This window comes from Prosopis cineraria, unplaced genomic scaffold (genome assembly GCF_029017545.1).
Source record: "Prosopis cineraria cultivar Desert tree isolate PC_DT_omini unplaced genomic scaffold, ASM2901754v1 PC11, whole genome shotgun sequence".
Lineage (NCBI taxonomy): Eukaryota > Viridiplantae > Streptophyta > Magnoliopsida > Fabales > Fabaceae > Prosopis > Prosopis cineraria.
In genome coordinates, this window is record NW_026555342.1 from 15401833 (window position 1) to 15415361 (window position 13529).

The window sequence follows — 13529 nt, forward strand, 5'->3', positions numbered from 1 at the left end:
CCAATAATAGCGAGGATACAAAATTGCATAATAATAAATAGAATTAAATCATGCAGAATAAATTTTTATAAAAAATGATGATTAAATTAATTTGACACTTTTGATCAAAAAATTAGTTTGACATTGAACTTTATAATTTTTATATTTTGTTGCATATGTAATATAAGCAATATGCAATTTTTTTCCTGAGATGTAATATGCGACTTTGATATATGTATATATAACCCCAAGAAATACAAGATATAAGTGAAAAATTACTCCCTTCATTTAAAAATATAAAATATTTTTTAACGAGTTTGATATCAAAAAATGTAAAATATTTTAATTTTTTAAAGTATAAATCATTGTCTATTTTTAAAAGTTTTTTTATTAATAAATAACTTTATATTTATTATAAGATATTAATAGGAGTAAATATGAAAAAATAGGATTAATTTAAAAGTAAGTAACTACTTTATTGATAGTTAAAATTTTATTAAAAAATATATTATATTTTAAATAAAAAAGAGTAACAAATTTAATTTAGATGTTAGATTTTCTATGTGCATTTCACATATTAATATATAGAGAATAGAGTAATGTATAGGAGTACAGGTTAAGTCAATATATACATATTAGTGTGTGTATCTCTCATATAGCAAGGAATCAAATGAATTACTGAATAATAAGAAATATATATTCTTTTCGTTAAAAAAATAAAAAGTATTTTTTTGAGACGTTGGATGTTTAAAAATATAAATTTTTTATTTTTTAAAGTATAATCTTCTTTTTTTAAAGTGCCACCATTGATGAATGACTTTATATTTATTATAGTGTTTAATAAGGGTAAATATGAAAAAATAAAGTTAGTTTAAAAGTAGATAACTGTTTATATAAAGACATTTTTAAGGAGTGGATGTTAAAAAATATAAAACATTTTTAATCTTTTGAAGTGTAATCATTTTTTTTTTTCAAAAAGTGTTCCTATTGATAATGACTTTATATTTATTGCAGGGTATTTAATAGAGATAAATATAAAATTATAAAATTAATTGAAAGTAAATAACTACTTTATTGGGTTCAAATTTAATTAAAAATGTCTTATATTTTTTAATGGGGGGAGTACATTGATGAAACACCAACCCATTTATTTTTATATGATTTAATTTTATATTTATAAAAAATAACAAATAACTATAACTAATAGTTATTATTAACTTGGAATATCTATAGTACTACAATTAAACAATCTAACAAAAATTAAAGATAAAATATAAAAATTGTAAAATCATCAATGGAATTCTTAACTTTAAAGTCACAAATCATTTTTCTTAATTATCATGCAAAAAGTGATTTTAACACTTTTTTTTTTACTTATAAGTATAATTATAATTAGTGTTCATCTTATGTGTTGTTTATAAATCAACTGCATTGTTCATGACGTATTGATGTGGGGATGGATCAAAATCCCCAGAGGAGAAGGCATTAGGTGGGAAAATACATCTCCAATCCTAAAAATTAGTTTAATAATAGTATAGTAATAATAATAACAATAATTTAGTGGGGAGAGAGTGGTGGCCAAAAAAAAATAATGAGAGAGGAGAGAGAGAAGAAATTAAATAATTCTACCAAGATAATTAATTAATTAATTCTTTTATGATATGATTAACTGAATAATTTTATCAGTCAACTTTTAATAATTACTTATAGATATTATTCATAAACTAGTTAATTATACATTATGAGTTATTTTAACCTAAACATAAATTAGCTTTGTCACTAACGTGATCTTATTTGGCATAGTTCATGAATAATGGATTATAAAAAAAAAACATGAATTCAGTTAATATTTAATTCAACTCTTTTGCTTGGTCATCATCTGCTAAATATTACACCAACACGTAACATTAACATATTTAACAGTTTAGCGTTATCCATAAGTCAAGATTTAACTTGGCCAAAAAAAATAACTCAAGATTTACAAGGAACGCAGAAAAACATTTTAATCAAAGATATATCTGCCAGGTGTCCTAAAAAAGATTTTGTGCTGCATATCATTGGAGCCATTCATGCATCTTTTGTTTGAATCAATATTCCCTAATGCAAAGGAATGGACACGGGTTCACGAATTTTTTATTTTTTAGTGTTGACTAAAGTTTGAAATTGATATAGCCCAACAACAATAGTAACAAAAATATCGAGGCTGTTTAAAATTCTTTTATTTTATTATTTTGAGAATTGGTATTTTATTTTAAAAAGTTTTTGAGAATAAAAAATATAAAAAATATTATTTTTTTCATTCTCTTTATTTTCTAAAACAATAATCACAGAACACCTAAAAATTATTTCTATTTTCTGTTCTCCAGAACAATATTTGTTTTTGTATTCTCCAAAAACTTTTAAAAACATGTTATCAAACTGTTTTTTATTTTTATTCTGGAGAACAGAAAACTGTTCTCAAAATAGGTTTCCCTGATCATTGCATCCTTTATTTGTTGTCTTTATTATAAGATTTTAATATTTCATTTAAACAAGAAAGATAATTAAATTATTAATTTTATCTGAAAATGGAAAAACTTTCTAATTTACCCAAATTTAAATGAAAATTCTGAAATTTATATTGCTTTTATTTTCATAAGCAATGATTTTAAACAAGAATATATTAGAAAATGTAATTAATATTGAACCTAAAAATTCTTCTAAAAGGCTCCCCTGTAATAGGGATGAGAGACTTGAGGGAGTACATGGTTTAAAAATAACATACTCCAATATTTAATAACATATACATTTTTAATATTTAATAAGGACAAAAGAGGAAAGATGGGACCTAAAAAAAATTATAAATGTAGCCTATGAATAGGAGGAAAACAAAAATGTCTGTGTGAGAATAGTCCACTTTCTTGATAAATGATAATATGGTATGAATCTTATTATTGTTATTTTTGGGGAGTTTTTTTTTTTTTAGGTCAGTCTCAATCTCATGCATTGTATGAAGCCTAAAAAACTGTGTTATTTATAATTATTTTTAGTGTTTTATGCCAGATATTTATAATATTGATTTGGTACTTGGTTCATAAAGTTCGTTCACCAATCGTCATCCACATCCCACAACACAACATGACATTGAATTAAATATTAAGAATGCTCCAATTCAGTGGTTTAATGCTTATCCTTACCTAATTATTCTCCTATGCTTGCACAAGGCAGATGAACGAATTCTATACTCTTAAAAAAAATTATAAATAATAATATGTCGAATTTTTGGCCACTATCTATTTCTAAATATTATAATTACTGGTAGGTGTATTTAGACTTTGTTTGGCATCAAGTTCTTTCTCGGAAGTGGATTTTACCACAGAAAAATAAAGTTCTGATTGAATTACGGATATTCAAAATCCAATTCTCTAAACTCGAAATCCGGAATTACTTAAATTACAAATTATAAATTCATCATAAATTGATTAAAAAAAATAAAAAACAATCATATTCAAGTTGATATCTTTAACATTGCAGGTTGTGCTCAATTGTTCCCCAAGATTAGCTTCTAACTCGTGATTTCGTTAATGATATACAACAGTTGCGCAAAAAGATTTATTGAATCCTTATAGATATATATAAAGGACTTCCTTGAAAATACAATGAAGCCAACCAACAAAACTTATCTAGTTGATAAAGATGCTACTTATGTGGTATTCCATAATAGCGTTAATTCGAATCTTGATGCTAATATAAGAAGTTCATTGAAGAATAATTAATTATACATTTACAAAAGCTTTTTGAACCGTCAAATAATTAATGAGTCCCAGAAGGCTGAAATACAACCCAATTAAACCTTTTTTTATTTTTTTGAAAGTACAAAGCTTGGTAGATTGATACGACAACTAAAGGAAATCAGCAAGGCAAAACAATCACGGAACCCAAAAAAAAAAAAACTATTTTTTCCTCATCCAAATTCTGTCATGCTTTTATCTTAGATATCTATATAATTATAAAACTCTCAACAAACACAAACTGTAAAACAGTATAACAGATCCTATTATCATTTATCAGTAATCTGTTTTTTCTAAAGATACAAGAATCATAGTCATAATCCATCTGTTTCTATTTTACTTCCATTCAAACCTAATGTACCAAACATAACATTCTCTCGCAATTCCTCGTCCTGAAACAACAGCTACACGTTGCCTCTAACAACCACCCTGTCTACAATGTTGAATTTAAGTTCTATATCCGCAGAAACAGAAGTCAAAGACAAAGAATATACCTCAACTGTTGTAGATCTGAACATTATTCTCATCAAAGATTGGTGGTAGTTTTCTTGTCAAGTCCACATGCAATAGCTGCGGTGGAGGATTCTTTTATAATCTGCATAATATACAGTCTAATAAATAAGTTACAGTAATGCAATTTAGAATTTTAGACAGTAAAGGATAACAAATACTTTAAGGGGCTCGCTTGTAAACATGGTTGAGTGACTGGGATGGGTTTGGGTTGAACATTGTGACATACAGATGGAAGAAAAAAAATCAAAGATTCATACGAAATAGAAAATGAAATTTTGAATTTGAATCTTAAAGTTATAACATTGTATAATACCTATTAACTGAGAGAGAGAGAGAATTGAGTCGATAGAAAGAGATCAAGTGGGTCTCATATACACTCCCTAGCAGTGGATCATCACTTGATCTAGTAGAGGAATCCAAATTCCAAAATTCTTGATCTAGTGCACATGATGCAACACTGTAAATCCATCTTTCAAGAAGAACTGAAAGAGGGGAAAAAAAAGGCGAGATTTCATATATGCTGTGTTCTTGAGAGGTTTTACAAACAATAATTATAGCTAGCAAAGGACACAAATATTAGTAACTTCAAGGTTTCAGTTTATGTTCCAAATAGGAACAACAAAAATGGATTTTCAGAACATGACCTGTTATTTTAAAGAGAAGTGCACATATGTCATTGAATTTCCCCACCTTCAAATCCAAGGACATCAATTAAGAAGCATGCTCATTAAAGGGGAACGACAGATATTTTCCTTGATTTGAACTGTCTTGAATATTGTGTTCTGCTTAGATTTGTTACGTGCTTTGTTGAATGGTCAATGGTAGCTATGCTTTAAAGTTGAGGTTTAAGGAAGAATTTCCAGGAGTCATACCATTTCCTCAAGTGTTGTGCCCTTTGACCTAGTCAGATAGCTATATTAAAAAGAAAAAAAAAGGTTTTACCATCCCATTCACCCCAACCTTCAACTTATCAGTGGTGAAATAGTTAGTTACACAGAACTAGAGTCTCTAAGGCTAACGCTTTGAACTCTACTTAGATTTCTCAGTTTATCACTAAACTGGGAAACCCATCCAATCTCCCAATCTCTATTAAGACCAATAATCTAAACGCTTGAATTGACCTCTTCAAAGGACGATAGATCTGAAATATACGAGGCAGCATGAATATGAATTGAAGCATCCATCACCTATATTTTATATCAATGACAGAGGAACCTAAAGTCAAGGCACCTTCTAACAAAGATCTACAATCACGGTTTAACAAATAAAATCATCACATCGAAGCTCACGATATGCAGCATTTTGGTTTATGGCCAAAGAATAATTAGAAATAAGTAATTCTGTTAAACATTATTACCTTCATAATGTCAACAGTTGTTAAATGCCTTCATTGGGTTGAAAGTCGTACATCTTCCAACTTAAATTGCAGAACGGTGAAGTCAAATTACAGCATAAAACATTAAAAAAAAAATGCCTCTGCTGACTGCAAGCAAGAAGAATTTGGACTGAGTCTTTACTGAATCCAAGAGCTTGACCTGCATGTAGGACAAAATTATAGCCAAATCTCTCTGAAGTTGAGGAACAGACGTTGCACACAGATGTGACAATATCAACTAAGGTGTTTATAATCTATAAACTACAAACATCTCTGTAATAATGGATATGGCTTTCTTTTTGAATTGATATGGCCAAGGTCAAGACCGTGTGATTACAAACAAGTCAAAAAGAGTCTAAAAACGTAATTGATATGATTTTTACATTATAGACTTGTGTGCAGCTAATGATGCACAGTTTTTGAAAACTGAAAAGTCTAATCTACTATCTTGCCAACTTGGAGAATAGACTGGGCTCATCTTTGATGGCGACAAGAGAGACATGAAGGGTGCTGCCAAGAGAACAAAAACCAAAACAATATTCAGTCCACTAATAACAAAAATAGCCTTTGTAGCTTGGTACTGAAGTTGTGAAAGTAGACGTAGTTGCCCTTGTAAGTTTAAATGGTCCTTGACATGGAATAAAACCTCTCTGAGCCAATAGTCAAAGTTTGATCTTTTTGCCTCCCTCGTTAATTAAAATTAAGTTTCAGTCGAGGCATGGTGAGCCAGTGCATTGTCCACATTTCAAGCTCAAAGGGCTTCTGCTTGAGGGAGCACACTAGAGATATTAATGAAAACCCCTTGCGATCATCACAAATTAGCTTAAGCTGTTGAGTCAAAATGTTCGTTGACAAGTCTTGCAAAACAGCAGCAACCATGTCTTCCCAAATCTTCATGAATCTCCTCATTCTTAAATACATTCTTTTTGTACATTTATTGCTGGAACGATATGAACTATTCAAATACAACGTCTGCACTTGTTGAAAAATCATGATTCCTACATATTTGAGCAGGCACAGATGAAATTGAGGTACCATTTTTTAAGCAGTTGCAGCAGCAGACAAATTCTGTATGGAAGTTCCAGTCATTGTTAATCTTTGATCTGTTGTTTCCTGGCAAGGAAATGCCCTTCTTCAATTCTGTAGAGTCTTCATGAAGCACTTTAACATTTTCTTCCTGATGAACATTATGATTGAGACTCCTCTGCCATTAGCGCAATGGAAGGATGGATAAAAGAACCAAATGATATAACCTGAAAATTTACCAAAACAAAAAACTATCACACTCGTTCTATAAAGAAAAAATTCCAATACTCAAGTGTATCTCCCTTCCAAATGATCAACATATCTCATTACAACTCCTAAACTTCTATCTATTGGTTACTAATCGGTATATTCTTTGATTCTTATCAATTTCAAGTAAACATCAAGACCAAAGATGGAACATAAGCCACAATGCTCTCCCACCTTAACAAGATAGTCTTTCAAGATAGATTCCCTCCTTGTCAAATTCATAATAGAAAGCAAGTAATGTTAGTTGCACAAACTTTTTCTTATCACAATTCTCACAACTAGCATGTGGCTAGATTTGTACTCAAGTTCAACTAACCTCATTTAGTAACCATTAAGCATGAATGTTAATACTCAAATTTAGTCCCTTGTTATATTTGCACAAGTATTACTCAAGAACGACTCACAGGGTCATTGAAAATGGATCAATATAATAATTAGTGCAGAAGCATTTCTTTATTAAAACCTTAATAGACATCTTTGACCCTGTAAATGACCTCCTACAGAGACCTAGTTGAACTAGATATGAATATACCTAAGGAAACCTCAGCCCAACCTAGTCAATGTAAACATATGTATCATGAGAAGAATAACCATTTAAATAATCAAGATTATGCAAACCACAATAGTGACAGTCAGAAAGATCAGACTTGTAATTGAATAAAGTTAATGAATTGAAAATTGGCTTCAGGTAATAACAATTAATTGCAAATATATTATTTTTGCTTCACATTTAGAAGTATTGTGTATCAGTGTTAGACAAGGTTATTTCAAACCTGGCAGAATACCCTGATCCAAAGCTTGAGATTATGCCAAAGTAACCCATCAAGGCGATGCATGTGATTAACAAATCCCTTCTTCAACCATCTTTTCCCTCAATTTAGTGGCTTCAGTAAAATCACCAGTTCTGCAGTACCCATTCATCATTATTTTATAAGTAACGACATTAGGAACCAACCCTTTTTGAGGAAGCTTCCAGAAAAGCCTCTGTGCTCTATCCATATTTCCTGACTTCCACAGCCCATTTATTAATGCGTTATACGTAGTAATATTTGGAACAAGACCTCTCTCCTGCATCTCATTTCTTAAGTTGAAAGCTTCATTCACATTGCCATCAACTGAGTAGGCATGAATTAAGGGACCGTATGTGAAATTATCTGGAAGAAAATCTCTCAGTAACCAAGCAGATAAAACATTTCTTGCTTCCTCAACCTTCCCAGACTTGCAAAGTCCTGCTATAGTTATGTTGTGCATGACATTATTGGGTTTGGGAAGATGATTGCTTATAAAACTTCTATCAAGAGAATCAGCAATTTTCTCGGTTTCTATACTAATGACATCAGCTTTGAGAAATTTTGTAGAGCAATTATGAACAGTAAGAAGGTCAAAATCTACCATCTTGTCCAGGAGGAGAGTCGCTTCATTGATTCTACCAAGCTTATAAAGGCTACTGACAATTTTGCTGCAGACAACCAAATTGGGAGAGAATCCCCTATTAATCATCTCAAAATATACACTGAAGGCTTTATCCAATATACCTTCGTTGCACCAACCAGCAATAAGGGTTCCATAGGTGATAAGATTAGGAGATAATCCTCTGCTCTGCATCTCAGCAAGGAGATCAATGACTTTGGTTGACCTCCTCGACTTGAAAAGTCCATTAAGAAGAGAATTATACATTTCAATGGAAGGAGAAAGTTCTTGTCTTTCCATCACATCCTTAATTTTAAAAGCTTCTATAACATTACCAATCTTACAATACCCATCACTCAGAGTCCTATATGTCATTTCATCTGGTGAACATCCAAGCTCCTTCATCCTGTCAAAAACTGCCTCTGCTTCCACCACTTTACCCATCTTACATAATCCACTGATCACTGTATTGAAACCAACTTTGCTCTTGGCAAATCCCCTTCCTAAGATGTCTTTCCATAGCATCATAGCCCTATCTGAGTCTCCCATTTCAAAGAAGCAATGAAGCAGAGTACAATAACTGACCTCATTTGGAGTTACACCCCTTTGGAGCATTGAATGCCAAAGGCACAAAGCATCATCATAAGAACCAGCACGACTTAACCCCATCAGAATAATATTGTAAGTGACAACTGGTGGATCAATGCCTTCTCTCAACATCTCCTCATAAAGCATAAAAGCCTTGCTTATATGTCCTTCCCTGCAATATCCGTCTAGTAATGTGTTATAGCTATAAGAATCTCGCCTTAGATTCCAATCCAGTATTTGCCTAAAGATTTCCTCAGCTTTGAAAACTTGACCGTGCTTGCAGTACCCCTTGATCAAAGAGTTGCAAATAAATATATTCATTTTCAAGCCTTTTTCTAACATCTTATCTCGGATCTTAATGGCGTCATCCATTTTGCCCATTTCACAATACCCATCCACTAGTACGCCATACACACGTTCATCCACTACAAGTAAGTCATCCTCCTCTATGTCTTGAAGCACATTCTCTGCTTCATTCATCATGGATTTGTTACAGTAACCTTTTATCAACAAGGTAAGAGAAACCACATTTCTTTGAATGCCCCTTTTAGACATCAAACTCAATACTTTTTCTGCCCCTTCTATGTCTCCGTGGTTTACATGCCCATGAATCAAACCGTTGTAAGTCACAACGTTTGGTTCAAATCCCATCTTCCTCTCCATCTCTTCCATAAAACTTAAAGCTCTCGCCACTCTGCCTTCCTCACAATAAGCATTCACCATAATTGTACACATATAAACATCAGGCACAATATTCAACCTCGTAATCTGATCAAAAACGAGTAACGCCGTGCTACACTCACCATTCTTAACCAACTTACTCAACAAGCAATTGCAGGACCTCAAACTGGGGATACGACCCCACTTGCCCATATTATCGAGCACATGTAAGGCATAGTTTGTCATGCCCTTCTCCGCATACATCTTCAAAATCATATCAAAGACAGTTGGAGAAAACGAGAACTCACGATAAACCGCAACAATCTCATCCCAAACAAAATTATTCTTACAAGGACTCATCACCAGTTCGCTCAAGAACACCCTTGTCTCGTCGTACATTCGAGCTCTAGCCAGTATGTGAATAATCTTGCAGTAAGACTCGACATCGGGTCTGTAACTCTGCTGCTTGCAAGCGATTTCAAAGAATTTCAAACACGCAATGGGGTTAAGTTTGAGCCTTCGGAGAACAGAGTCCATGAGCTGATCGGAAAAGTGGAAGGACAGTTGCTGGAGAGCGTGGAAACGGTGGAGAACGAGGAGGCGACAGATTCGGTCGACCAATTCGGTCGGAGGAAGCTTGCATTCGTCCCGAAGCTTCCATTGGACAGAACGAGAGAGGTGAAAAGATTTGTGAAGGAGGAAACGAGGAAGAAGGCGACCAACATTGTCGCGCAGGTTCGGAAACATGGAACAGCTTTAAGAAAATGAATAGCATGCTTTGTAACTGCGAAGTTTCATGTTTCTACCGAAAATTATTTTTTCCGAGCAGGATAGTTTCATCCTCAAATAGAATTTCAAGTGATGGGAGACCAAAGTCATGAAACAAAATTAGGTTGTTGAAAACTAACATTGGCCAATAGAATCTTCTGTTTTTTCTAATCATGATTTTTAGTTTAAATGTAGTGTAGGAAAAAAAAAGTCTACTTTTAAAATTTTTAACTGTAATTTTGAATATTATGAAGTAAATAACAAAATGGGGCTTCGATTTCTAGCATATTTTTAATTTTGATAATGATATTATAAATTATAAAATATATTCTTTTGCTAAATAAATTATTAAATATATAAAATAATTTGAATGAACAATTATTTAAAATATAAATACTAAATTTTAAAAGAGCTCGCCTTATAATTTATGTAATTAGTAATCAATATACAATATAGGAAAATTTAGGAAAAATATATTTAATCATCGTATATTTAGTGAAACATAATAGTATATTGTATCACAATTTAAATATATTTTATGCCAAAAGAGATATATATTATTAAAACTATAAAAATTTCATTTATAACCAATGAAAATTAGCTTAATTTAGAATTTTTTGTCATATCTCAAAAGTGTAGGTTCAAAATTTTGCGTAGGCCCTAAGACTACCAGGAAACCTCAGCATCAAACTCTTTTTCAATAAACTGCTTCTTGTGGACATTGGGTTAAAGTGTGCAGAAATTTTGGGCTTGGGCCTCGCCCAACATCTTTTAAACATTGGGCTAAAGTGTACAGAAGTTTTGGCCTTGGGCCTCACCCAACATCTAGTAGACATTGGGCTAATGTGTACAGAAATTTTGTGTAATTAAAAAAAAATAAAGGGAAAATAACAATTGGAGGTCTTGTATGATTAAGAACATTAATGACAATTACAAACTTTAAATTATTAAAATTAAAGTAATAAAATATTATTCTTGTTTGCAATAAATTATTTTTTATTGATTGATTTGAGATTCATAATATAATTTTATAAATTCCCAACTAACATTGCAAAAATTCATAAGCATCTTTTGTTGATTTCTTAAGAGATAGCAAAAAAGTCACAAGTGATTAACTTGTGATTTATAACTAATTCTCAAGAATTTTTAACCGATATTTTAAATAATTTCAAGCAAGGTTGTTAAACTTGCGAGTTTAAGTAAACTCATGATAGGAATATAAACTCATATTGCAAACTCAAATCGTAAACTCGTAAGAATTTACTTCTATTAATAAATATATGTTAAAATATGACTATGATTTAATTTAAATATACTAAAAATATAAATCATTGAAATTACACCCATCTACATTGATAAATTATCACATGCAAGACATAAAAATTGTAAAATAGGAAAACTGATTTTTGGTATTTTTTTCTTTTTTATCAATATTAGTTTTTGCATTTTAAGTTTTTTTTTCTTTGAATCAGGTCTTATAAATTCTATGAACTAAATTTTTTATAGTATATATTTAACTTGTTCAATTAAAAAAAAAAGAGCTTAACAAGTTTTATCAAGCTTACATCCAGTTCAAGTTTATGAATTAGTGAACACAATTTTATAAGTTAAAAATATAAAAATGATAAACTCGAAAGTAAACTCGTGAGTTTAACCAAGTTTACATCTAGTTAAACTCATAAAGTTAACTCGAGAATTTGACAACTATGATCTCAAGTGTATTTTCTTAAATTTTTAAGTGACTTATTTGTATGTTGACAGCAAAAAGTCAAAACTCACAACTAATTATCATAAATTCTCAATTAATTTTGCAAATAATTTCAAATATCTTTTGTTCTTTTTCAATTAACTATTCACATTTTTTAATTTTAAGTAAAGACAATGATTTATTATTGAAACTTCAATAAATCAAGGTTTCTAATTATCATTAATATTCTTATGAAGTCTCCAATTATTATTTTTCTAAAAAAAATACATTGACCCTTGAATTATAAGTTCACAAGTGATTAAAATCCTAAACTCTTTCTTTTTTTAAAAAATAATATTTCCCTTCAACTTTTAAATATAGTACTATCTAACTTTATTATTGATAAAAATTAATTTCAACCGTTCATTGATTAAAAAATGATAGAGAATGGCTTTAAAAATTATAATAAAGGATTTAAAATTTACAAAGTAATACAAAAAATTACATAAAAGGATAATTCTAAACCAAGTTGTCCAATCCCTCGTCATTTTCCACCCATACACGATCTTCATTCTTCAAGAAGTAAATCTATCTCTTGTTCTTCTCTTGTTAATCAAGTTAGGGAAATATGTCCCATATGGTAGTGTAGTGTTATTAAAGTAGCCTAAGTTTGTCTCACTTATTTTTTTTTTTTCTTGGGATAAAATTGTCTTACTCTTCAAACTTAGAATTTCTTGACAATCATAGTAAAACTCCACATATTCTCTCATTTTCAAACAAAACTAGTGGGTTAACATCTTTTTATTTTAAAAAAAAAGATAGTTAACGGATGACGAAATAAAATATGTAAAAACCATGTAATACTAGCAATATCAACTAGCAACATTGCTTCAGTCTTAAGCACTATAAGTAGCTGGTAATTAATAATTGATAATTCATAATTATAAATAAAATATTTGTAAGACAAAACCATAGGCAGAAGAAAGCTTGAGGAAGACAAAATAGAACAAACTTCTTAATGAAGAAGACAGTAATCACAGAACTGAAGATTTCCTATACGAAGAATCGTATCTCTTTCTTCTTCAGTTTCTCTTCAGAGTTATTTTTAACAATAATTAAATTAAAGTTATTTTTATAATAAATTATTTTTTAAGAGTGTCATATGATATTGAACGACAATCCACTAATCTTTAGTTCTTTACAATATTTGAACTCCATAAAGAATATTAAATCCTTCATACTCAACCTCGAATGCTAGTAGATGAAATTTGTTTTTGCATTTTAAAATAATAACGAAGTTAAATAAATACACACTCTTTCAAGACGCCCAATACTTCAAAACAAATATTATTACTGTAGATAAAAGCGCACACATGCATTGAAGTTCAATATATACCTTGTGTTTCACTTTATATATAAACTTTTATTTTTAGTGACAGAGATTTAGAAGTGTAAGCAGAAGGAACACATATATGCACACATATCA

General features: G+C 30.5%; 1 protein-coding gene across 2 annotated transcripts; it reads right to left on the minus strand.

The window, feature by feature from the left end:
- Window positions 1–5911: 5911 nt before the first annotated feature.
- Window positions 5912–10374, minus strand: LOC129285086 (putative pentatricopeptide repeat-containing protein At1g19290). Of its 2 annotated transcripts, none has more exons than XM_054920633.1 (2): window positions 7716–10374; window positions 5912–6890 (listed from the first exon to the last, which is right to left on the minus strand). In XM_054920633.1, exon 1 carries the CDS (start codon window positions 10333–10335, stop codon window positions 7771–7773), a length of 2565 nt encoding a protein of 854 aa, XP_054776608.1. In that variant the 5' UTR covers window positions 10336–10374; the 3' UTR covers window positions 5912–6890; window positions 7716–7770. The 2 variants fall into 2 exon arrangements, with proteins under 2 accessions (XP_054776608.1, XP_054776607.1); XM_054920632.1 differs by having other exon boundaries at window positions 7704–10373.
- Between the last annotated feature and the right edge of the window lie 3155 nt (window positions 10375–13529).

Coding starts and splice junctions, on each gene's coding strand:
- LOC129285086 (XM_054920633.1), bottom strand. CDS start 10,335: ATGTTTCCGAACCTGCGCGACAATGTTGGTCGCCTTCTTCCTCGTTTC.